The 27,674-nt window shown below is 37.1% G+C and overlaps 1 protein-coding gene across 2 annotated transcripts in view; it reads right to left on the reverse strand.

The window, feature by feature from the left end:
* Window positions 1-27,674, reverse strand: part of atp8a1 (ATPase phospholipid transporting 8A1) — a 223,204-nt gene that overhangs the window by 114,954 nt on the left and 80,576 nt on the right. The window contains exons 8-16 of one of the 2 annotated variants that reach the window (XM_059345862.1): window positions 27,158-27,227; window positions 26,941-27,068; window positions 25,127-25,238; window positions 23,440-23,605; window positions 19,140-19,267; window positions 16,090-16,167; window positions 15,071-15,159; window positions 8,176-8,220; window positions 2,096-2,168 (exon numbers count right to left, since the gene is read on the reverse strand). In XM_059345862.1, coding sequence (XP_059201845.1) covers window positions 2,096-2,168; window positions 8,176-8,220; window positions 15,071-15,159; window positions 16,090-16,167; window positions 19,140-19,267; window positions 23,440-23,605; window positions 25,127-25,238; window positions 26,941-27,068; window positions 27,158-27,227 — 889 coding nt within the window. The remainder of the gene's footprint in view (window positions 1-2,095; window positions 2,169-8,175; window positions 8,221-15,070; window positions 15,160-16,089; window positions 16,168-19,139; window positions 19,268-23,439; window positions 23,606-25,126; window positions 25,239-26,940; window positions 27,069-27,157; window positions 27,228-27,674) is intronic. The other variant, XM_059345863.1, reaches the window with a different exon arrangement.

A 27,674-nucleotide genomic window follows, 5' to 3' on the forward strand; every position in this document is an offset into this window, starting at 1 on the left:
TCTGTACAGTAAACATGAAGCTACGACAAGCAGACAATTAGCTTAGCTTAGCTTAGCTTAGCTTAGCTTAGCTTAGCACAAAGACTGGAAACAAGGGGAAACGTTAGCTAGTGTCATCATCCAAACCAGCTCAGACAGCAGGAAGTCACTGCACCCGACCAAGAAATAGTCTTGAAATTAATGCTGATAAAGTAACAACAGGCTGATTTAACATTTCCTCTTTGTGGTTGTTAAACACATTAGATATAATGTGTTAACCCATTGAAGCCTGGAAAGCAGATACGTCGTTTTGTAGTATTTGTATAAGCTCTCAAATACTTTTTGTATTTCATTTCTATCTGCTACAGAGGCTGAAAAATCTATTATTTAGTAGAAGAGTTGACACCTTTTTTCCCAGAATTTTTCCAGAATTTCCAGAAAATTGGAGGCTTATTTTAAAATTGCCCAGCGGTTTTTCAGGCCTCAATGTGTTAATGAGTGAGCTTTAGATGGACTGCAAGGTGGATTTTGTTGCCTTTGGATGGAGCCAAACTCAGCATTTCCTCATGTTTTCAGTCTTCATGCTAACCCAAGCGGTTCCCTGTTTCAGCTTCATATTTACAGTGTTCAGATTAAAGTGAATTTTCCCCCAAATATTACTTCAACATAAGTGCTGAGTGTAAAATATATGAGTGCACGGTGACAGGAGGCTTGTAATATAGGAGAAGGAAAACCCATGACTCAACACAGCTACAATATTGAGACATCCACCATCAACAAACCATGAGTACAACTAAAACATGACACATATATTATCACCAGGTTTAAAGAGAGAGACTGTGGTTTCTAAACAGGGATGCAGGGGTTCTCAATACACATTTGCACATTTCCTACACATTCATCAGGCTCATATCAAACAAGAAACTATTATCCTCATGTTTTGTTAAAGAAAACCAAACCACAGATGTCTGAACTGTAAAGCTAGCTCTCTGCTCTCTGACCATTATAAACGTCTCGTCATCATTAGTGTTTCCATCAGGCTGCAGAGACACACGGAGTAGTTTGTGGTGGTTTAACCTTTTAGAAAAATACCAAGTACAAAGTGTACAGGACAAATCGATATTTCAAATTAGCAGAAAAGAGAGAAAACAGCAAAACGGATTGATACAACTCAATATTTACCTTTTTCCTAAGCATAGCTGTTTAAATAAAACATTTATGCCTGGAACCATTTATCAATTTGTTGATAATTGTACATGTATACGGTGAGTAGGAGAAGGAAAAAGCATGACTCAACACAGCTACAATATTGAGACATCCACCATCAACAACAACTAAAACATGACACGTATATTATCAGCAGAGGTTTAAAGAGAGAGGCTGTGGTTTCTAACCAGCGGTTGGTTCTGCTCTATAATCAGCGGTGGGCTATCAAAATAAAACTAAAGCAGATCCTCGACAAACCCAATGTGTGGAGAGATTCTGCTGTCATAACAAAGCACACATCACAGTGGGATTAGCACTTCCCCTGGGCGGTGCTACTGTACCTAATTAGATGTGACATTCTGCCGCCCCCACGCTGTTCTGCAGCTGAGTGACTCAGGCAGCCAATCAATCACAGTTTCTACCCATTTCATTACCACAGGTGGCCTCTATGCTCCTCTCAAGTCCTGTGGCTGAGCCCAAATGCATGAACAAGCCCTTATTCTGAGAAAAACGGCTCGATATCTGATTTTACGATGTCGTTTTTGAGCCGTTTTCAAGTTCACAGTCATGTAATCACTCTGCAGCAGCTCAGTTCCCTGCTGTGGATCAGCAAATAAGCAGCCTTCATCCTGTCAGAAGGAGCTAATTAGGTTGTTTACAGCCTCCTGTAAATTAATGGTAATCCACCTCTCAGTGGGATTTTAATAAAACTGATATTAAAAAGAATTCAGTCCGTCAAAACATCTTGATCCAAACAAATGATCAGAAAACATGAAGTCATTAAAGCCCACCACATCACTAAGGTCCATTCTTATACAACCAAACACAATTAGATTAAAAATCTGTCTTAGTTTGGTCTGAAACAGCAGCCGTCAGTGCAGACGGGTGGCGGGGAAGTGAAATTACTTACGTGATTACTTTGGAGGTTTTCCAGTAAGCTGGGGTCATTAAATCCCTCCTCGTCTGATGAGTGAGAGCTGTGCCTGGAAAGTAGAGACGGAAAAGTCAGAAAACAGAACACACTGGAAGACTGGATGGCAGAGCTGCAGAATATATCAGGCTTTGTTTTCTTCAGTCATCTTTGTGATGTCAGTTTGCCCAAAATGCATCGCAAAAGGCTGCGATACACGTTGAAAGACAATCTCAGGAGAAAAATGCACTTCATAATGTAACTCATTCTGTTTTTATTAGGGACTTTTGTGTTCAGTTCAGTGTGTTTAATAAAAGAATGTTGGAAATAATTTCCTTTAATTCAAAAGCAGTTTGTTGACGTTACAGCATCACATATTGTCTCATATTGTGCAGATTTACTGGAAAATACTGAGAAGAACTGCAACATGTTGGGACACCAGATAAGAACATGTAACCAATAATTAAAATGCAATTTCAGAGCATTTTCGGACAAGAACAATGCTTCTGACAAGTAAAAGTACAAATTTCTGCTAGCATCAGTTTTTCCAAATACAATAATAAGGGAAAAAATGCATCCTCTTGAAGTACAAATGTTTTCTAATGAAACACTGTAGAACCACAGTAATCTGGCCAAACACCTAAAGATAAAACTATAAGTTATGATTTTAATCAGTCAGTTTGTCTGCTGAGTACTTTCTTGACATATTCAAATATCTGTTACTATTAACGTACTGGTTAATATCAGTATGCATTATCTTGACAGCTGGTTTGAGCCACTTGTCATAGCTGGATCAATACTGAAATATCAGAGCAATAAATCAGCTCTGTACTAATGAAAATATGTTTCTGTATGGCAGAAAAAAGTCTGTAATTCTATACTGAGTATATTTCTGCATCATGTGTTGTTTTTTGCTTCCCCTAAAGTTAGAGCCATTAGAGAGGCTAAAGGTTATGAAACGTGATAAAGTTACAGATGTCTCTGGTCTTCAGCATAGTTGGAAACATTTGGCATGATGTCACTCCACAACTAAAAATATACAATATAGATCTAGTTGTTTTTAGGCATTTCAGTGACGTAATGTTGCATTTTATTGTGATTCACCTGATTTTTTTCAGCTCTAGATAAATTGGATGTAAACAAAAACAGAACTCAAACTGGAACAGCCACAGAAAGTGTGGTTTGCCAACAATATATTGACATTTGTTGAGAAAAGTATCAAGCAGAATGCAGACAGAATGCAAATGCAGCTGTAACAACGTGATGAACAGTGAGACTGTTTGTGATTCTGAAGGCGATCATCCTCTGAGAAAGTGATGTCCTGAAATGGGACTTTATTATTTCACAATGCACAAAGAATCCACATGCATTCACCCCCCCTTCCCCTTTATATATATCATATTCCCTTCAGTTATTTCCATAAATAATAAATGGTGTTCCCCTGCTGTAGAGATTAAACAATGCAAGAGGAAGTGCTTCAGGACCCCAGCAGGCAGCTGAGAGTCTGGCAGCTGAGAGAGACCACATTACTCACACACTAATCAAAGCCAAGCCCTAATAAATTACTGGAAAGACAATTAGTCTCTCATACTGGTACCAGAAATGCTTTCTGTTGCTGGCAAGATGCAAAAGAATTCAATATTTTTCATCCCATTAGGAATATAGCAAAATAAAACATAAAACTATCTTTCATCCACAGCAGAACAACATGCATAGAGAGAACTTTCCATTGATAAAAGGACAAAAGAGGTTTTTTTATCCGTCTCTCAGTGATTCTGTGTGTAACTAGCAGCCGTCCAGCAGGAATCGATCCATGATTCTGTGATAAATAGAGTCCTATAGATCAGCTAGACAGCAGCTTTGTCCGTGGCACTGGGGCTTGATAGAAATGTTCCTGTGGCTGCCATTAGCAACCATAAGTCTTTTCTAATCCCACAGGGTACACTGTTTGGATCCCTGAGAGCCAAACAGCCAGCCAGCCAGTAATACTCCCCTCTACATCACTGCAAAGAGAGGTTTGGGAGGGAAGAAATATAGGAAAAGCACCGCGATGCCATCAAACAGCTGATACTGAGTTACACCTACGTACTGTAGATGCTGCAGGTGAGGGAAATTTATCACACCTGCAGGTTTTATTAAAATATGTCAGGGAGAAATCTGCAAACAAAGTCTGCATTTGTAAACGCTCCACATGCATATTGCAATCATGCATTTGTATCATATTTGTCTTCTGATTACATCAGTTTAGATCCATGCAACATATTTCTACATGTATGAACCCTAGCCTTGTAAATCCAAGTGTGAAATAAAAACATATTCTGCAACAGAGACTGAAAACCTGCAGTATTTTTTGACAGAAAATCTATGCAGTCTTTATGACTGTTCCTACGGAGATGCTGCAGGTGAGGGAAATTTATCACACCTGCAGGTTTTATTAAAATATGTCAGGAAGTAATCGGCAAACAAAGTCTGCATTTGTAAACGCTCCACACTGTAAAAAATGTTTGTAGAAATTACAGTAAAACACTGTCAAATTATATCAGAAATAGGGCGTGAAATTAAAAATGTAATATCACCGTAGTAGACACTTTTAATTACCGTAAATCAAAGAATAGCACAAAACTTTTACTTTTTTCTGTCATAAACTTTAGAAAACACAGTTTTGCTGTAAAAAATATTTGATTTTTCATTTAAAATGAATGGAGAAATACCATAACGTCACAAGGACATAACTACCCTAAAAATAATAGCAGACCAAAGGACCTAACAAAGGACCTAAAATGACCAAAAGAGTCACAAAACGACCAAAAAAAGAGACAGAAAACGACCAAAAGAGACATGAAATTATCAAAAAAAGACACAAAATTACCAAAAAAATACGCAAAATTATCAAATGAGACACAAAATTACCAAAAAGAGACACAATAGGGATAAAATGGCTAGTGATTTTCAGTCTAAATGACAGATTTAGCTGATATTTACATTTAAATTTACAGTAGAAAACCCACTCACTGTATTTTTTACGGTAAAGTTCTGGCAACCACAGCTGCCGGTATTTTAAATTAAACAGAATATTTTTTACAGTGCACATGCATATTGCAATCATGCATTTGAATCATATTTGTCTTCTGATTAAATCAGTTTAGATCCATGCAACATATTCCTACATGTATGAATCCTAGCCGTGTAAATCCATTTGTGAAATAAAAACATATTCTGCAACAGAGACTGAAACCCTGCAGTATTTTTTGACAGGAAATCTATGCAGTCTTTATGACTGTTCATAACCCTTGTGCAGGGGAGGAAGCCTTGAGCTTTTCTCTGCTGCAGCAGCAGCAGCAGAGAGTTCGCCACGTCGATTGTCTTGATGAAATTTCAGAGGCGCGGGGCTGGGTGTGGACGGGAGGACGGTCAGTTATTGATTATCTGCCAGCACTCAGAGGTCCCGTCACCATGGGAACAAGGCTGCTGGCTGTTGGCAGCCAATAGCCAGGGATCGGTTCCTGATCAAAGCTGGGACACGCCACAAGTAACACATTTATAACTGAGCTGTGTCAACAGGGCAGAGACTCACCCTGAACTGAAACAGGCTTCGATTTAAATCAGCCTCCATTTAACCCTATAAAGCCAAGTGTATCATATTTGATACATAAGTTTTGGAGACCTCTACATCATCAGTGTGATATTTTTTTTCCTGAAAAACCTGATGAATACATGAATTGATGATTAAAAAAAACTGAGCAACAAATTTCACAAAAATACCAGATGTAACAAAAATGATTTGCTGGTTCCACTGGTGGATCTGTCATTGCTGCGTGAAAACTTCATATCAGCAGATGTATGATGTTGTTTTATATGGAAAAAAAGTATTTTGTATGTTTGAGGAAAATGTTAAAAGGAAAGTCAAAGTTTTATTTGGTTAAAAATATTAGGTTTTATGTGATTATGTTAGTTCAAGAAAAGCAAATTGTGAGCAACAAATTGCACAGAAAGACCTGATGTATCAAATATGATCCAAATTAAATTCATATATGAAAATTGATATTGAATTAAAAAATGTTTTAGCCGGTTCAACAAACACTCCAGTTTTGAAAATTTAGAGTTTTCTGGCAATTATTTCACGGTTCAGGCTTTATAGGGTTAAACATGCAGTATGAAATGTTCTGCTGGGGGTCTCTCGATCAAAACAAGAACAAAAGACGGAGCGATGCCATCACTGCTGCCAGTTTCTAAGAATTTCTGGGAGGTTTAACTTGAAGGATCCACAGAGGTCTCCTCTAGCCAAAACAAAGGTACCAGTTCATTAAAAAAACCTCTAAAAACACCAAATAAAGCAACTTAAAAATCAGTATTTCTCTGAAGTTGTTCAGGAGAGAAGCTGAAGCTGATCTGCTGGTAAACCTTTCCTCAGCTTGTTTTTCTGATAACTTCAGATCCAGATGTTTAGGAGCCAAATTATCCCCAGAGGTCCAAAACAAACAGACCAGGTGATTAAAAGTGGTAAAAACACCAAATAAGGACTTTCCACATTAAAAATATGTGTTTCTCTGATGCTGTTCGGGGCTGCAAGCTAAGCTACGGACTAAAATCTTTCAAACAGTTATATTTTTTTATATATATCTAAAAATGTGACCTAAAGCTGGAAAAAAAGGTCAATTTATGACAACTTCTTGCAGACAACCACACTATTGATGTATGCATATAAAAAATCATATGACACCACTGACAGATGATGGACATGGATTAAAATGACAGATTTCTCTGTTTGAATTTAACAAAACACACATTCATTTATCTGCATGTTCCTGCATCTCTAACCTGTTTTGTGTACAAATAAAGCCTAAATAAAGCAGCAAAAAGAGACATGCCTTCATGGAAGCTGGCAAATTCCTTTAAAGCAGCAAGATTCAACATTTTGGCATTAATAGGCATTAACAAACAGGAACAATCCCCCATGCAGAATGGATGAGACACGCCCATGCTGTTACTGAGGATCTCCACACTGGAGCAGATGGATCAGAAGTAGGACTGTGTGTGTGTGTGTGTGTGTGTGTGTGTGTTCTTGTACTTCCTACATAGTGAGGACCAGAACACGTTTTTAACCAACAGAGTGAGGACATTTTTGCAAAGTGAGGACATTTCGGCCGGTCCTCACTTCTTTAGGCTTCTTTTTGAGATTTCAGACTTTGTTTTAAGGGTTAAAGGTTACATGATAATGATAATTAACTGAAACTGTATTGTGTGGTTACAAAACTAACTAAAATTATAGTGAAAATGTCCTTCGTTTTCATCTTTGTCAACTTTTTTCATACATAATGAAGATGGATCAGACAAAGGAAATAAAGGCAAAATTTACTGTGACCTCTTTTAATCTCCCACCCAACAAATACCCCATTACAAAAAACTACAACTAATAAAAACTAAACTAAAACTAAAGCATTTCAAGAAAATAAATACTAAACTAAAACTAGCAAACTCACTCTAAAAACTCTGAAATTGCAAACAAAAATTCACAACAAAATGAAAACTAAAACTGATGAAAAATTCCAAACTATTATAACCTTGATAGGGAATTCACTGTTCCAATGAGGGTCCTCACAAAGATAGAAGTACAAGAATGTGTGTGTGTGTGTGTGTGTGTGTGTGTGTGGGGGGGGGGGGGGGGGGGGGGGGGGGGGGGGGGAGTGTAGCTCCAAAGTAAGTTGATGTTAACTGGAAAAGGAGTTCAGCTTCAGTTTCAAGACCAGATTCAGAGGAGCTGAAACCTGCTGCGTGTCTATTAGAAGCCACTAAACATAAACACATCTCATAATTTAATAATACTTCTATCTCTGACAGCATAAACTGAAACATTAATGTCAGGCTGTTCCTTCACATTATCTCCAGATAAACACAGTGAATCAGGGCCACAGTCACATTACAACACGTCCAGAGAACGCACAGAGAGAAATACAACAAACACACACGGAGATATTGTGTTCAAAGTCACGGTTTCCACAAGGCAAGGCAGCACTAATACATCACAGAAGCCAGGAGCGGAAAAAACAAAACGATCACCAGTTCACACCCAGTCATCTTACCAGTCGTCCTCTGCAAAACTACCCTCGTCTGCCTCAGGGACGTGACTGTTGGAGAAAAGATTAGCTGGTTGACAAAGTGTGTAGGGAACATGTGTGTGAGGATTAAAGATGGTTTGTTCATGAGTCGGCAGGTGTTAGAGTATGATCAGATGCTGGGAGGACTGTAGCTGAGGGGTTGCTAGGTAGGTTAGCAGTGGTTATAGCTGCTCCTCTGGTCCTTTATAATGATACTAGCTTAGCTTAGCTTAGCTTAGCTTAGTTTAGCTTACAACAAAGACTGGAGAGAGTTGAAACAGCTGGTCTGCTGCTGCATTCATGTGGTGTTGGAATCATTATATACATTTGGCAGGTTTGTTGTTGGTAGGAAGATTTTTATTATTCATTCATTACCATTAACCACTTATCCGCAATCGGGTCGCGGGGGGCTGGAGCCTATCTGAACTGAATTTAATTTTAATTTATTTGACAGGGATGGGGCAATTAGTGCACATAGTTTAAAAAAAAGATGTGCTGCACAGGGAGTTTATAGCAGCTGCTAATTCTCTAGTCCAGCGGTTCCCAAACTTTTTTAGCTGCGCACCCCCTTCTATGTCCAAACCGGGTTGATGCACCCCCACACCTTCAAAAAAACCCAAAATGCAATAAGCTTTTTTATCGCCATATTAAAGGCGGCATGTTTAATCATGTTCAAATGACCAGAACACACATATAATAAAATAATCACAATCACAACAATGCGATCTCACATTTGAATTAATCTGAAACACAGTTTCAAAATAATGCAACAAAGGCAGAAAGCAGATGCGTTGGGGTAAATGTTATATTTTGAGCCACATTGAACAAAAATTGCAGCAAATTTAAATGAGCATGGACCTAACACAACCCGTCATCATAACACAAGTTGGAAAAATGGAATTATTTACACGTCTTTATTGTGGGGGGAAAAAAAATGTAATTGAATAATCATCAGAACGCCATTACATTTTTCATCCCGCGCACCCCGTAGCAGCAGCCCGTGCACCCCTAGGGGTCCACGCACCACACTTTGGGAATCCCTGCTCTAGTCCATAATTCATGTATTGCTTTTCAGCATTTTTTTGCACAAATCTAATAATAAGGTATCAGGTTATAAGCAATAGTTGCTATTCACTTAGCTGAGTAACCTAGATGATTTAGAGAAGTTATGGACTAACATTAACAATTAATTAATAATATAACAGGCAATAATTTAGTGGTTTGAACACTAATAGGTCACTAGTGTTCATGCTGCATCACATTACCACTTAAAACTCATGAACACACAGAAGTCAGAAGAACTTAGTTACTAACAATACTAAATATGATGTAAAAGTGAGTATATAATGCCTCCAAGCTGCATAGCATGTAGATTCTGTGTTTGTGAGAAATGCCCAGATATATTTTAGATTGTCACTGAGTACACTAAGAGACGAGAGCTTACTAAAAATACTCAACTGCCCCAAAATGCTCTGCAGCTCTTCAGACTGACCAAGCAGACGTTAAATGAACCATTGGGCTAAAAAAACCCTATGAATTAAAAAGAGACATTGAGGAACAGTTTAGTTCTTCTGTCCAGCAATTATTGTCAGGATGTTTATGCTTTTGGGAACTTTATTTCTGAAATTCTGAAAGTCCAATCCTTTTTAAACATGCTGTAATAAAAACTCGGTTAGCAGTTGTTGGGTTTTTATTTGACAAAACTGATTGATTGAAATTTGATTCTGTAAAGTATTTATACTGGCTACAACAGGTTTTAGATATTACACTGAGGATGTTTTGACCAAAATGTTTAAGAGCCATTTCAACAAATTCGATAACAAAAGGTGGAAAAAAATCTGAACTAAAGAACCCAGATACAAACTTCATAAATGTTATGAATGTGTGTGAATAATAAAGTCTTCCTCTCTCAGCAGCAACATGGACATGATGGGAGCGTTCCTGTAGATATTCAAGGCCGCTGAATGCAACAACAGTGTTTGAAACTAAATGTGGTCAGAGTGCACACTGCTCTAAAATGAGGCAACAAATTATTTTGACATCTCTGCTGTGGCAGACTAACTGCAGAGCAGCGTTTTGTTAAAAGGAGGCGAGCAGACGCCGCTCCGCTGAGCATCACGGCGCTCCGTCTGATTCCCTCTCACTGTGATTCATGCTGAGAGACGAATCACTCTCCTATCGTACCTTCAGTAAGAAACATCTCAGAAACAAACCAGTCCATGTACAGAATCAAACCGTGTCCAGCATCTATCACACTGTACTGCAGCTGTTCTCAACCTTGGGGTCGGGACCCCAATTGGGGTCGCGAAATGATTTCTGGGGGTCGCCAAATCATTCTGGAAGTCAGCTCTGTCTCCACTGTGTTAAAGTGTTCATGTGTTTTAGTCTTTTTGGTCATTTAATGTCTTTTTTTTTTGTAATTTTGTGGGTTCTTTCAGTCATTTTGTGGGGGGGGGTTTGTCATTTTGTGGGGTTTTTTGTCATTTTATGGTTTTTTTTAGTCATTTTTTGTCTTTTTTGGTCAATTTGTGTCTTTTTTTATCATTTTGTTTCCTTTTTTAGTCATTTTGTGTTTTTTTTCGTCATTTTGTGTCTTATTTTTGTGGGTTTTCGTCATTTTGTATCTTTTTTTTATCATTTTGTGGTCAATTTGTGTGTTTTTTTGGTCATTTTGTGTCTTTTTTTGGTCATTTTGTGTCTTTTCTGATCAATTTGTCTTTTTTTTATCATTTTGTTTCCTTTTTTGGTCATTTTGTGGGGTTTTTTAGTCATTTTGTGTTTTTTTTCGTCATTTTGTGTCTTATTTTTGTGGGTTTTCGTCATTTTGTGTCTTTTTTTAATCATTTTGTGGTCAATTTGTGTCTTTTTTTGGTCATTTTGTGTCTTTTTTTGGTCAATTTGTGTCTTTTTTTTATCATTTTGTTTCCTTTTTTGGTCGTTTTTTAGTCATTTTGTGGGTTTTTTTCGTCATTTTGTGTCTTTTTATGTGGGTTTTCGTCATTTTGTGTCTTTTTTTTAATCATTTTGTGGTCAATTTGTGTCTTTTTTTTTGTCATTTTGTGTCTTTTTTTGGGTCATTTTGTGTCTTTTTGATCATTTTGTTTCCTTTTTTGGTCATTTTGTTTGTTTGTTTGCGTGTGAGATTGTGTGGGGGGGTCGCGGACAGCATGCATGTTAAATTGGGGGTCGCGACTCAAAAAGGTTGAGAACTACTGATTTACTGCACATTACCCACACACATTATGGTTTATTAAAAACAAGAAAAGCAAAACATGTTTTTCTGAGTTTTGTCACTTGAGTTCATTTAAAAAAACATGCTTTCACTCAACTCTGAACTAATAACACCCAGGAGGATTCTGGGAGCCTTTCTAACCTAAACACTATCTCTCCTCCAGATTTGGACTCCAATCCAGTGGAATTAATTAATGTCTCCACCCTTGGGGTTGGCTTTATTAATTACAGCAGCACTTAATTTGTGGAGAGGAACACATGCAGGCGGCAGTGTCAGGGGGCTTTGTGTGTGTGTGTGTGTGTGTGTGTGTGTGTGTGTGTGTGTGTGTGTGTGTGTGTGTGCTGGCACCAAATTACAAGTCACGCCACACAGTACGAGCATTTCTATTAAAATATGGAACACTTGATCTGGATTTTTACTCAAATGATCTGTATTTTTTGCAGAATAACTTATAACTGCATCCTGAGATAGACTTTGAAATCTGTCCTTGTACAAAAAGTAAATTAAAATTCCACTATGAGGTGGAGACGAGTTACTGACGGAGAATTTAGAGTCGAATCAAACGATTTCTGCCTGACAACTGCTGCCATCCATATTTCATGATAAACCTGAGGGCAAATCAGAAATCTACAAGAAGGACAAAAAAGAATCAAACCAATGCATTTCACTGTAAATTATTAGTTCATTATGTGTTTCTAACATTAACCCTATAAAGCCTGAACCATGAAATAATTGCCAGAAAATTAAATTTAAAAAAAAAACCTGCTGACAAATAAAAATAATATACATGAATTTGCATATATATGAATTCTAATTTGTATCATATTTGATACATTTGGTCTTTTTGTGCAATTTGTTACTCACAGTTTGTTTTTCTTGAACTAACAAAAACATATAAAACCTAACATTTTTAACCTATTAAGACTTTGACTTTCCTTTTAACATTTTCCTCAAACATACAAAATATTTTTTTTTCCATATAACACAACATCATACATCTGCTGATATGACGTTTTCACACCAAAAAAAATTTTATTTCTTTGAATTATTCGAGAGATATCTAAATTTTACTCTTAATATACCTAATTATGTCAGTTAAACCTAGTTTACCTAAATGAGAAAAAGACTGTATGTTGCTTTATTTAATGCATAATGTATGAAATGCAATAAAATGACAACTGACAAATTTTCAAATAAGTTATTGTGTAACAAATATGATACATTTGGCTTTATAGGGTTAAGTAAATGTAATATACACTGTCTGTATACTGTAAATGCCTAAATCTAAGTGTTCTGCAGTAAAATTAACCCCCATTTGCAAGCATGGTACATAAGAATACTGATTTATTTGTAACAGCCTTTTGTCCTCAAAAATACTAAGTGGTATTAATGTGTGATGTGTCATGAACTCAATAAAAACTAAATAAACCCATACAGCTACTGTAGCTTACATTATGTGGTGAATTCAATCATCGCTGTCTTAAAACAATCAGACTTATTGTCTTAAATTTAGTTTGATATCTACTTATATATCTACTCATAGTAGCACACTCTTGTTAGCTGGATAGAAATTAAAAAATCATATTAATAAATTCGGTCTCTACTTGATTACTGTGTTGCAAAATGGCAGCAATTAATTAAAAAAGATGCCGTGTGGCATTATTTCTGCTGAGTGTAATTCTGTGATTTATAATTTCTCTCTTATGTGTCATCTGGTGTTTGTTGTGTTTCCCCAAAAACTTAGAGCTGCTAAAGGGGATAAAGGTCATATGACACATTAAACAGGTGACCAAATGACCATCATACATTTATAGATTTATCTTGAACATTGGGATATTTTGAGGGACAAAACAGAACAAAATATATGACATGGTCTAGTTTTTTAGTCAACTCTAGTGCAGAAATGTTACATATTCTATTGTTACGTTATTGTCTGTTGGATTATTCATGAACACAAACACCTGCATTAGGGCTGGGCAATATGGCCCTAAAAGAATATCACGATATTTCAGGCTATTTTTACGATAACGATATTCTTGACGATATTAGGAAATACTTAAAAAGATATAGAAAATATGATGTTTTTTAGTCTGTATAAATAATTAAAAGTCTAAAATGTAGTGTGAAGTGCAAATCTCAACAGTTGCCAAATACAAAAACATTTACTCGACTCTTGAGTATGAGCAAATAATAAAAATAAAAACATTTAGGGGTTCCGGGGGCATATTTTAATGACATTATGTAAAGGAGAATAAAGTTTCTTCTATGTTTTATTTCAGGCATCTTATTTTGACAGTCTTCTTGTAAATTCTGTGGTGGATTCTCTTAACACACTGTGCTCTTATTTTGAAAGCTGCATGTGTTTAGCGACAGGGAGTAAGTAGCTTTTTGTGATTAAAACAACTTTAACCACGACATCAAGAAGTAGGAACGTTGCCAATATCATGATATGCATTTTTTTTAACCATAAAAAAATATATACCGATATTATCGTGAACGATACGATATGGCACACCCCTAACCTGCATAGAAAACTTTTAACTTTCAACCCCCCCCAACTCTTATTTTGTGCAGCCAGAAAAGGAAGAAGAGGCCAAATGAAACAGCCTCGCCTGGTTGAAACCTGCCTTTCTCCTCTCCTGCTATGAAACACTCATCCATATTTATCAGTTGCATAAGAGGGAGTCCTCGTTTCAGAGAATCAAAGCCAAACATCTCTAGTTGGGATGAAGGAGAGAGAGACTCTCTGCAGTGAGTCTGTCCCTGACGACCAGCAGGCTTGACCTAATTTAACAACCATTAAAAAGGCAAAAAAAAAGTCATTCTGCAGCCAAAACATGAGCCCCCTGCCTTTAATCAGCAGCAATGATCAGGGAGATAACACATCATCAACATCTCCATTATCAGCCCTCACAGTGACTTTATGTTCCTGACCTGGGGATCAACAAGGAGACGTTGGAGCTAGCAATCACAGCATAATGAGAGCTTTGGTCCCCACAACTCCAGATAAAATACTCTCTTTTGTCCTTCAGCCTGCACTTCATCAATCAAGCTTTTAATTGAATCCTAATGGGATTAATCATGTACTGTCACGCCTGCACTGAAGATGTGCTCACCCACTTGTTTTGCATCCACTGAGGCTAATTATCTATGCACTAAAATGAAATGAGAGCCGAAAAAACATTAAGGGCTGATTTAATGAAATGTTAAAAACGTAATAGAATGTGGTTTTGTGTGTGAGAGGAGCTGAGAGAAAAATACACTTGTGGATTGTGAATTTTGGCAAAATCCCTGAGGAGAGACTGTTCTTTGCCAATATCCTTTTGTGTCAAGAGACTTTGTGTCACTTTCTGGACCTGAAACGTATAGCACGTTGTCAAAAACAGCTCCGACGTGACAAAAAACGATGGACGAAACCCTGCGAAGGAGAAAGTAAAGTGCCTTTGCTTGCAAATGTCTGTCCGCCTTTTATTTATAGTTTATGTTGAGAGGAGCACTGATGCAGCTGCTAATGAAGGCGAGGGAGGAGAGAGACGCCAGCTGTACTGTGATGCACACTCGGCAGTTAATGAAGGTGAAGGGGGAGGCAACGGTACAGGATGCAGGAGGAGGAGGAGAATGGAGAAGGAGACAGGAAGTGGAACGTACCCGTAGGCCACGCCGGCGATGGTGCACTTCTTAAACTGCATCACGTTGCAGGTCAGCGTCCCCGTCTTGTCAGAGAAAATGTATTTCACCTGTGTGGGTAGAGACACAATATAGGTATATATTACATTCTAAAGCAGAGATATATATATATATATATATTTTTTATTTTTTACTGGTGAAATGACGTAACAAACATGACATGAGAGACAAATACACTACACCATGTGGAGCACAAGTAGAGACAGCAGACATACACTACTGGTCAAAAGTTTTAGAACACACCAACTTTTCCAGAATTTAATTGAAAATGATGCAGTTTAATGTCTCAGTGTACTCTGAAATTAATGCACATTTGCAACATTTAAAATTCTTTATTGAGCATGATAGTGTTTTGAAAGTAAAAAAAAGATTCAAAATCACATTTTATGTTGGACTAAAGGACTAAAAAAAGACACAAAATGACCAAAAAAAGACACCAAAAGACACAAAATGACTAAAAAAAGACACAAAATGACCAAAAAAAGACACAAAATGACCAAAAAAAGACACAAAATGACAAAAAAGAAAACCAAAAGACACAAAATGACTAAAAAAATGACCAAAAAAAGACACAAAATGACAAAAAAGACACCAAAAGACACAAAATGACTAAAAAAAGACACAAAATGACCAAAAAAAGACACAAAATGACCAAAAAAGACATGAAAAGAATTCAAAAATGGACAAAATAACCCAAGACTCCATAGAGTTAAGTTGTTAACCCATTTCTTGTTCCCTGAAAAAGGCCTACTTGTATAATTCTGAAATGTACATTATTTTCCAGTTTTGGTTAAGCTTACCTTTTTTTATTTACCTCTGGCAGTTCACCACTTACCTTTGGACCCTTTCAAGCTGTTCATTTGACTTGAACTGCTTGAATTTCAATAAAAAACTGGAAAAATTGGGGTGTTCTAAAACTTTTGACCGGTAGTGTATATATTTTAAGCACTGGCATATTAAAAAGTGTATGAACTGTTTACCTGTCCTAGTTCTTCATTCAGGTTGGAGGTGCGGGCCATGGCCGGGGTGTTTGTGGGTTCATAAAGCATGTCGGTGTCCTGAAAACAATCACAAGTGGAACTTCACTAAAGAATCTACATTTTTGGTGACAATACAAACCAGTGGCGGTTCTAACCAGGGGCCTCCAGGGGCCACTGCCCCTGTGAAGAAGCCCTTGGCCCCTGCTGTGGCCCCTGTGTCAAATTAATAATAAAATGATCAATTTGTAAAGATGAGAGACGGAACAATTCTTACTTATTTTTTGTTCAAACAATATCTCATTGTACACAAAAGGAGCCCAGAATGTTACATTGTATAATAGTTTAATTGTGCAATAAAAGCTTGTGTATATATATAAAAAAAAAGATTATTCTCTGTTCTGTGCTTTCAAAATAAAAAAAAGTATTTATGCATGAAAATGAGAAATGTAATTGTCGTACAAAAATAGTTGTTATTGTTGGTAAGTCTCATTGTTTCGATCAATGTATTCGTATCTTCCAAATATAATTAAATGTCTTATATAATTTTTACAGAAGCTAAAATAAAGGTTTTGAATGCTTAAATATCATCTTTGCTGTTTTTTAATGTGCCCCTCTGATTAAACACTGGCCCCTGCTTAGCCCCCACAGTAGAACTGGTCTAGAACCACCACTGATACAAACTAAACTTCACAGTTGTGACAGTAGAAATAAAAACTCAAATTAAGACAGAAACACTGAGTCCCCTCCGTTGTTTCCCCTCCAGAAACACTGAGCCCACTGTGGGAAGAGAAGCCGACTGAGAACTGCCCTAAATGTTGCTAAAAATTCCTCGCTAGAATTTCATTTAAAATTTAATGAATAAAAGGGCTCAGAATAACTTCGGGCAAAAAAAAAGCAGTAGGTTTCCTCAGCTGAGACATTTGGTGGGGCTGACCTACTTGCAAATGATATAACAGCACAATGTTCGAGGTGCTCACTCTAAAGTTTCATGTCAGTCAGAGTGTTTCAGCTCTGCAGTCGTCTCAATAAAATAAAAAAATATGTGCATGATGCTATCTATGAACAGCATTTAACTTTGATAGTCCAGTGTTGCACCCAGTCCTTAAAGCTACAATAATGTTAGTTTTTAGGCCACTTGGGGGCAGTAAAACTAGAACTGAGTTAGGGAAAAAGGCCTTTAAATATGCTGCCTTCTGCCTGGAACATTGTGCAAAAGCAGCTGAAGCTGTCTGAGCTGGTCACCTCGGGAGAATTCAAAGGAATCCTGAAGGACAGAGAAGATAGTTCTCTTGGTCAATGCAATTGTTTGTAAAACTTTTTTTCTGATAACGACCGTGTTTATTCATTCATCTGTCACCAGTTTATTTCATTTTTAACTGTACTCATTTCAATCTTCATATAGTCTTGTCCCTGATCTTGTATGTACTTTAATTGATGTTGAATGTGGTGTATGAGAATTGTGGTTGATTGTTCTTATGGTTCTTATTGTTCTTATTTTATCACGGTGCTGCCTTCTTGGCCAGGTCATTCTTGAAAAAGAGATTTTAATCTCAATGAATTTTTACCTGGTTAAATAAAGGATATTGATTGATTGAAAACAATCAGTAAACATTTTAGAAAGTTGGTTTGGTTAATGTGATAGCAAACAATGACTTATTCCAGAAAACAACACAACATTCTTACTAAGCTGTTTCAAGGTTTATAAAAAATAAACATTCCACTAAAGTTCCCTTTTACATGCAGCCATGCAAAGGCTGATTATCATTAATGACATCAAACTATGGAAACAATCAGAAATTCACTCTTCTTTTAGCTCCGCTTTGGTCTCTACCAGTCCACTATGTTTATAGCTTTATCTGTCTTCTTGATCCATGTGGGGAAGTTTGAGGCTGTTTTTGCTGCCTGCTGCGTTTGGAAAGAACGTTACTGAGAGCAGAGAGTAAATTAAGACCAAAAAAAACATGAGAAGACGCTAAACACTTAGCAGAGTCTTGTGATAACTCTCTGTGGGTTCATACTCCCTTCACATACAAGTAGACATCAAATCCATTGTTAATATATAAACATAGATAATAGCAGCTTAAAGCCACCTCACTGAGTTTATGGAGACATGAACTGTAGTTCAAACATTTTCTTCTCAGACTTTGTGCTCACAGCCTGAATAATATAATAACACGCTATATGAACTGGACTGCAGGTGTGTCTGCTTTTATAATTCATGTTCACATAGAGGTTAAGTACACATGCATTTAAAAGTTGTTTTCTTCTTTTAAGTCAGTGCATCCATCAGTTAGTTTAGTTTCATTAACCTGTCATTAATGAGAACTGTTCGCTAATTTACATTGTCCAAACCAAGGTTATAATAGTTTTGGATTTTTCATTAGTTTTAGTTTTAATTTTGTTGTGAATTTTTGTTTTCAAATTCAGTTAGTTTTAGTTAGTTTTCAGAGTGAGTTTGCTAGTTTTAGTTTCGTTTTTATTTTTTGAAAATGCTTCGTTTTAGTTTAGTTTTTATTAGTTTTAGTGTTAGTTTTAGTTTTTTTGTAATGGTCTATGTGTTGGGTGCCAGATTCAAAGAGGTCATAATAAATGTTTCCTTTATTTCCTTTGGTTTATCATCTCAGCCCCAATAAGGTTATTAACTGTTTTGAATTTTGGTTCTAGTGTAAACATCCCAGTCTCAGTAAACATATTCACCATGTGTTGCATGTTCAAATAGAAACACTGAATTATGAATGAAAAAAGTTGACAAAAACGAAAACTAAGGACATTTTCACTATAATTTTAGTTAGTTTTAGTTAGTTTTGTAACCACACAATACAGTTTCAGTTAGTTATCGTTTTTTTAAAAACTCTAGTTTTTATTTTTATTTCAGTTAACGAAAATGTTTTTTCAATTCTAGTTTTCGTTATTTCGTTAGTTTTCGTTAACTATAATAACCTTGGTCCAACCTATGCCTTATTTTGAAGTTTTGTTGTTGTTTTCGTCAAAGAATCTTGTCATGAAGAAGAGATATATTATATATATTACAGACTGTAGCCTCGACTCACCCAGTTGATGAAAAAGGCTTGAATGAACTTGATAACTTCCAGTGTGACCAGGAGGCTGATGGGAATCAGGTTGTTGAAGAGGATGATGAAGGTGAGGAAGTTGAGACCAAAGTTAGCCGCTCCGCCATCTATCGGGGACGAGTTATTGGACAGAAGGAAGTGATACACAGGAGACTCATCAGTGCTGCTTCATTAATATCAGCTGGTTAAATGAAAATGCCCAAAGCTACTTCCAGCCAATGATCAACTTTATCCCAACCCAGAGGATGTTTTGGGCTAACGTGGAGCATTAGCTGGAATTAACCATTTCTTTCTTCCACCCAACCTCATCCTCTTACGACTCGACCGATTAACGGTCCAATTTAATGTCCCAAAGATTCAAAGTACTGAACGGGGACTGAAGTATCTCAAATGTCATTAGTGTCACAGCAGCAGCCTTGGCATCCAGCATGATCCAGGCAATGATTCCACAAAGCACTATGCAAAATGATGCTGGTCCCCCCAAAAGCCCCAAACAATTGGCAATGATCAACATATAACCCCACTGACACCAAACATGAAAACAGGAGGGATGTGATTTACCTTTCCTCAGCTTGCAGGAGGTGCAAATGTTACCTTCCTCAACCCAAGCCTTGATCTTAGCATAGCGGTTGAGAGGGACAGCCCTTCCCCCATGACACAACGATTGCAAAACAAAAAACTGGATGGCAGAATGGAAGCTACTGCTACTGGTACAACAACACAGATAGGAGGGAGAACTTTTTTCAGAAGTGGGGAGGAAGACAAACGTATCGGATGCTCTCAAGACAAAGGAGGGAGATTCAGTCCATAGCACATTCTCAACCAACAAGGAGTGGAAAAGAGGGGGTGGATTATGTCAGAGAAATTAATGATGATCACTACATCACCTCATGTCATTCGCTTCTAGTAGCCAGCTTGTTATGTGATGTTAAGCATCAGATGAGACAGAGATACTGTGTTGGATCAGTAGAGAGTCTTTCAAATAAATTAAAATCAAAATCAGAGCAAACCAGGACATGCATGAGTCACACAAGTGCAAAAAACACCTGATGTCTTCTCCTAAATAGATCTCACTGTATGTAAAAGATGGTCGAACCAGCAAATTAACCTACAGATGCCTTTTATAACGAGTTAACAGCAAGTTGTTGCAGGAGTTAGACTGTGAACTGTTGAGGTTTCATTATTCTGAGTGTTTTTGGTTTTTATCTAGTGTGGCACATGTACATTAGAGTGAGAACACCACACTTCCTCCACATGATGCTAAAAGCAGAAGTAGGACATTAAAAACGTGACCGTGCCGTCAGTAAAACACAGACGTCTTGTGATCTGTTTCTAAGTCTGGTCTAAATACTTTTCTCCCCTGTGTTTATGACTTAACAGGTGGAAAAAAAGGTTTGCAGGATCATTTTCTATACATTGACTTTACTCTTTTCTTTTTTTATCGATGAGAACAGGTGAGAAGACATGTTTTGGAAGGTGAAAACAAGTTGTTTTAATACTCTATTTCGGCCACAAGGAGATGAAATGCACCACAACCTTATGTTATAAACATTGAAAGCATTCATGTTTTCTTCAAGATATGTTTCAATTTTAAAACAAAGTTTTATGGCCAGAACGAGTATTATAAAAACTCAAAAGTTTGGTGAAAGAAACTGAAACTGTCCCCACACTGGAGGATAATAACCTTATTTGTTTCATAGCACCAACATTTTTATTTTTATACTGTATATTCATATTTATTCTGCACTGGAATTCTATTCTACTCCTTCCTATCTATCTATCTATCTATCTATCTATCTATCTATCTATCTATCTATCTATCTATCTATCTATCTATCTATCTATCTATCTATCTATCTATCTATCTATCTATCTATCTATCTATCTATCTATCTATCTATCTATCTATCTATCTATCTATCTATCTATCTATCTATCTATCTATCTATCTATCTAATTGGGCCCATTTATGGTCCCACCAGTGTGAAACGGTCCTGACCGAAGCATCACAGTCACGTTAGTCTTAGACTGCAGCATTAGCAATAAAACTTTATTTATTTTCAGGTCCTGCTCTTTCTTTGGTTTTCAGTGGAAACGAGAGAAGACATAAACGCAACCAGCTAACAATGGCAACGGTTTGTTTTTACTAAAGTCCGACGTGAGATTGTTCAGTAAGAGCTCCAAGTGTTTAGACTGGATAGTCTAGTTTCTGCATTCTTACGATTAAATGTTGTCTCTTTTTTTTTTTTTTATCAGTTAAGATCTTAAGTTCCTCTAGTGTGCACCAGGCATTTAAAAAATCATCCTCGCAAACCTTTTTCTTTTCACCTGGCAAAACTATTTTTTAAATTGGTCAGAGATGAAACATTTTATCCTGACAAAACCTTTTCCCACCTGTTCTGAAGTCATGAACTCAAGAGAAAGAACTATTTAGATCAGAGGTATAAAATGGATCCAGTGTGTGTTTTTTCTCACTTGGCTCTCAGGTTCTGTAGTTAAACATCAGCAGTTTACTAACAGAGATAGTCAGCAGAAAGTCAATGATATGGTGATAAATGCACAACTACCATCACAACCTGACTGATTAAACTGTGGCAGGTGGCTGAATGCATAACAAATGACCATTCGGTTTTTTTGCCTTCAATCTGCATAAAGTGAAGTTGTCACAATGTATAGGCGTGATGCCCAGGATGACCTGAGTCAGCACTCTGCAGCAGGTCAAAGTCAGATGAATTATCAGCAGCGTGCATGATCTCAGACCAGGTTGCGTGCTGCGGAACGGGCTAACAGCGACTCTTCTTCTACTGTCTGCTTTCTACTTCCAAATGTTGCTAAGTGAGCGAATTTACAATAATTTAGGATGTTTAAGACAATCTCCCCACCTCTCTCTTTTGTCACTGGTTGGATAATGTGCACTGGACAGAGTCTCAACTGCTCCTAATGGAAGAACAATCAGTCTCAAGATGGACGCCTGCATTATGACTTACACTCCCCTCGTCAGTGTGATGTCGGGTCTTTTAGATGTGGGTTTTAATGCCACTGTGGACAATGTTAAAACCCAATAAAGTCCAATAGAAGCCAATGTAGAAACTTGTAAAAGGGGCAGTGTAAGTCGTAGTGTAAGCTTAAATTGACCAGGGCACAACCTCTCCTACAGGCCTACCAGGGTACAGAGTAATGGCCAGGAGTGTCACGATAATCACTTTGCAAACCAGGTTCAGAGCTTCATCACAGCAGACCGACAGCAGCCCAAACATTCATAGTTTTGTGTCTTATTTATATCCATAATAGAAGCTTAAAATGTCCCATAAAGGCTTGAGATTACATGTAGAAACTAAGCAGGTTGTCACCTCCCCCCCTCCCTCCCCTCTCCGTCTGTCCTTGGATAAAAAAAACCATAGAAGAAGAGAAGTCGGCAGAGGCATTTAGGAAATGTCAGCTCGTGCCCCTTGGGTCGCACCACATGTTGTGTTTGTGCAATAAACACGTTGAGCCTCCCGCTATGAAAAGCTTCCTGAGTTAAAAAACCTCCTCTCTCTCCCTGGCAGTCACAGTAAAATGCTGCTATTCATTTCTGGAGAAGAATTGAAGAAGAACTAGAATAAGATGAGGGTCTGAAGCTTGGGAACTGCAAAGTGTTTAACGTGGCACAAAAAAAATGGAGGAAAAGTGAGACACTGTTTGCATCAGGCACTGAAAATAACTAGACGAAGGTATAAGAGAGCTGGAGGGGAAAAACCTATTGTTGGATCCCTGGTATGTGCTTGTCCATGGCATGGGCCCATACAAAGTAGGGCAACCATATAGGGGCGAGGGTAGGGGGCTTCATTTGCTTAGCAAAGGCAGAGCTTCAGTAAGGGGTTAGTAAGGGAGGGTCATTCACGGATGGCCAAGGCTTTTAAATGGTTGTTACCTGGAGCTGTTAAAAAAACGACAACAAAGAAAACAACAAAATCAAACAGAACATTAGAAAGGAACAAAAAGGTACAGCAGCGCAGTGATATTCAACCATTTCTTTTGTTTCACTCAAACTCATTCACAACACATCTATGCATGTCACAGCTGTCTTTTCTCAGTTAACTGGGAATTCAATTATTCCCACATTGCCACATATTTCACTTGTAATGCGAAACATAGTTTAACTGAGGCAACATAAAAAACGACACGACACATACCAGCATTTAGGAACTTAAAATGACAAAGAAATAAGCTGATATGGACAAGTGAGACAAAATATGTGGAATAAGAGGAGCAGCAGGGTTAGCTGGAGGACTCTTACAGTTGAGGTCCATGTACCAGGCATCATTGCCGTACTGGTACTTCCAGATGGTCTGGCCGATGGAGCAGACCAGAGAGATGGCCAGCAGGCAGCCGAACAGCACCAGGATCTGGAAGTTGGTGATGCGCTCCACGTTGGACAGCTTCAGAGGAGGCCGAGTGGAATTCTGGGAAAAAATAACAAGACGGTCGTGGTGAAAACAAAGATGAAGTATGACAAACAGTCAGGTTCCTGATCTGTGATTTAAAAAAAAACAACAAGATAAATCATGTTCAGAGAAACCGAACTTTGCTAACAAACTTTTTAGGTCCTCTGTGTCTTTTATTTATTTTATTTATTTTACTACTTTTAACTACGTCTTTTATTTTATTTTACTATGTTTATCTGTTTGATTGTATTGTTTTATTTATGGCATCACTTTAGATTTATACACTTTTTATTTATTGCTGATTGGTATATGGAATTGTTTGTTTGTTTGTTTTATTGTTGATTTTATGTACAGCACTTTGGAGACGTTTGTGTTGTTTAAATGTGCTGTACAAATAAAGGGGGAATGGATTGGGATCATATATCTTTTATATAAAAAACATAGTGTGTTTTGAAGACATACATAGTATAAGTTAAATCAGACTACATAATGTTATATTCTGCCACTAAGGGCAAAAGACTGAGTAAACACTGGATAAAAAGTTAATTTATCAGTTTCTGGCTGACAACCACAATGCTGATTCATGCACAAATGGGACATGACGCCATTGACAGCCAACCAGATTAATGGACCATTGCCTTGATTAAAATTACAGATTTATGTATCATTTGGGATAATGCTTGCACACGGAAAATATGACATAGGTCTGGTAATTTTAGACATTTTAATGTAGAAAAGTTACATATACACTAGTCAAAAGTTTTAGAACACACCAACTTTTCCAGAATTTAATTGAAAATGATGCAGTTTAATGTCTCAGTGTACTCTGAAATTAATGCACATTTGCAACATTTAAAATTCTTTATTGAGCATGATAGTGTTTTGAAAGTAAAAAAAAGATTCAAAAACACATTTTATGTTGGACTAAAGGACTAAAAAAAGACACAAAATGACCAAAAAAAGACACCAAAAGACACAAAATGACTAAAAAAAGACACAAAATTACCAAAAAAAGACACAAAATTACCAAAAAAAGACACAAAATGACAAAAAAAGACACCAAAAGACACAAAATGACTTAAAAAAAGACACAAAATGACAAAAAAAGACACAAAATGACTTACAAAGACATGAAAAGAATTTAAAAAATGGACAAAATAGCCCAAGACTCCATAGAGTTAAGTTGTTAACCCATTTCTTGTTCCCTGAAAAAGGCCTACTTGTATAATTCTGAAATGTACATTATTTTCCAGTTTTGGTTAAGCTTACCTTTTTTTATTTACCTCTGGCAGTTCACCACTTACCTTTGGACCCTTTCAAGCTGTTCATTTGACTTGAACTGCTTGAATTTCAATAAAAAACTGGAAAAATTGGGGTGTTCTAAAACTTTTGACCGGTAGTGTATATTTAAAGGGACCCAAAAATCAAAATACATATTTCTTATTTTATATTTTTTGCCTTCCCTGTAGTGTTATTTATACATCTAGATTGTTTTGGGTATTACTTATTATTGCAAATCAAAGTGTAAATGTCCGTTACCTGCATGAGCTTGGTGTCGTGTCCCGTGTAGACCACCACACCATGAACCCAGCCAGTGTTCCTCAGCTGAGCTCCTCTCAGTAAGATCTGGTCTGGACCCAGCGCTGCCGTACTGCAGGAACAAACACAATAATCTATTATATATTTAGTCTCTTACAACAGTCGCAACCCCCAATTTAACATCCATGTTGTCCGCGACCCCCGCTCACTGAACACAATCTCACACGCACAGTTCAGATCACCCAAAAAACACAAAATGACCAAAAAAAGACACAAATTGACCAAAAAAGACACAAAATGACCAAGAAAAGACACAAATTGACCAAAAAAGACACAAAATGACCAATAAAAGACACAAATGACCAAAAAAAGACACAAAATTAACAAAAAATGACCAAAAAAGGTACAAATTGACCACAAAAGGATTTAAAAAAGACACAAAATGACTAAAAAAGACACAAAATAACAAAAATGACACAAATTGACTACAAAATGATAATAAAGACACAAAATGACTATAAAAAGACACAAATTGACCAAAAAAAGGGAACAAAATTACCAAAAAAAGACACAAAATTACCAAAAAAAGACACAAAATTACCAAAAAAGACACAAAATTACCAAAAACACTAAAACACATGAACACTTTAACACAGTGGAGACAGAGCTGACTTCCAAAATCATTTGGCGACCCCCAGAAATCATCTCGCGACCCCAACTGGGGTCCCGACCCCAAGGTTGAGAATAGCTGCCTTACAAGCTGGTCACATTATTTTCTTGTCAACAAGGTCTTTAGTGCAGTAATGGCTGACATATTTAACAAGCTATTAGACATAGAAGACATTTGTTAAAACACCTCAGAACAAGCTTTCCAATCGTTCCTCTCACCACAGATCAATACTGACCTTACATACAATCACTGATAAACATTAACCCTTCTGATTATTGATCAACATGCCAATGCTAACGATAACCAGTAATCAATATTAAAACACTTAAGTATTCAAACCTGACTGGTCTTTTGTCACGCAGACATCACAAACTAGGTCATTTTTAATGCTGTGAGATACTTGTTGACATAAAAAAATATTGATAAACAAACCCAGAATCACAATTATGAGACAATTTGTAACAATGTTATTTAACCCATTGAAGCCTGGAAAGCGTTTACGTCGTTTTGTAGTATTTTTTGAATATTAATTCAAATTAATAATTAATATTATTATAATATATTTTTGAATATTTTGAATTTCATTTCTATCTGCTACAGAGGCTGAAAAATCTATTATTTAGTAGAAGCGTTGACACTTCTGTTGGATTTCCAGAAAAACTTCAGGTTTTAGGGGCTGATTTTAAAATCGCCCAGAGGTTTTACAGGAAGTTTTAGGCGTCAATGGGTTAAATTGACATATACCCGAACCTCAATGGTTTTATGTTTTAAATGTTATGCTGGTAAAACTGAATAATGGAGAAAAATGTTTACTTGTGAAAAGATTTCCATCAAACTACACAGCCAGCAGAAGCTAAGTATAGTTTTATTAAGGAGTTTTATCGTCCCAAACTCTAAGAATGAAGCCATAATATGATAAAAACAGGCCCACAGCACGTAATGCATGTTGTATACGAAGGCAAAGCCTCCAAACAAATATCTAATTCAATCTAACCAAGGCAGGAGCTTTCATTTATCCAGCAGGAAGCTGAAATAATCCCTAAAACCTGATAATGTGCTGGTGCTGGCTCTGCTCCTGGCTAATGGGCTACTGAGTGGTGCGAGGGGCATAGGGCCAGGCATGGAGCTCCGCGACTGGGCCCACCTGTGTCCATCCAGCCGGATGTTCCCGACAAACTCGTACAGATGTCGGTTTGGACTCTCGCACTCCATCCGGCCGGAGAGACGCATCAGGCTGTCGATGTCCTTGATGTCTGCAGTCAGCTGGAGGCCCTGGAGGAGTTACAGCAGCATTATAGAAGTGCTTTTAGCTTTAATTTGTGTTGCAAACTTGCATAAAGAAAGAATAAAAAGACAATCACCTGTCTGATTTTAAGGTTTGTTTCTCCATCCAAGTTAGATGTTTCAATGTAGCACATGCCCTGTGGTTCACTGCAGGGGAGGGAGGGAGACAGACACTTGGAACAGCAAAGAACACTCATATTCATTCATATATACAGTATATCTAACCTGATGTAATATGAGTATAATCTTATATCATATGGTATGCCAATAAGAAGAATAGTATGTATTGTTTACCTATAACAACTTCCTATTTTCAATTATTTATAAATAAATATGATTTTAAAAGAGGATCTACTACAGAACGATTTCTAAGACTAGATCACAGCAAACTAAGATGTTACAGTCAGTCTAAAGGAACTCAGCATCATGAAACAATATCAAAGTAGGACTGCTTGATTATGCCATAAAATCCCAATCACCATCATTTTGGTCAATACTGAGATCGCTATGATTCAACTTTGGAAACATTGTGCTTTCACTGGTTTTGTTGTTCACGTTCTACTGATAAATCCTAGACAAAGATTCAACTATACA

This window comes from Centropristis striata, chromosome 12 (assembly GCF_030273125.1).
Source record: "Centropristis striata isolate RG_2023a ecotype Rhode Island chromosome 12, C.striata_1.0, whole genome shotgun sequence".
Classification (NCBI taxonomy): Eukaryota; Metazoa; Chordata; class Actinopteri; order Perciformes; family Serranidae; genus Centropristis; species Centropristis striata.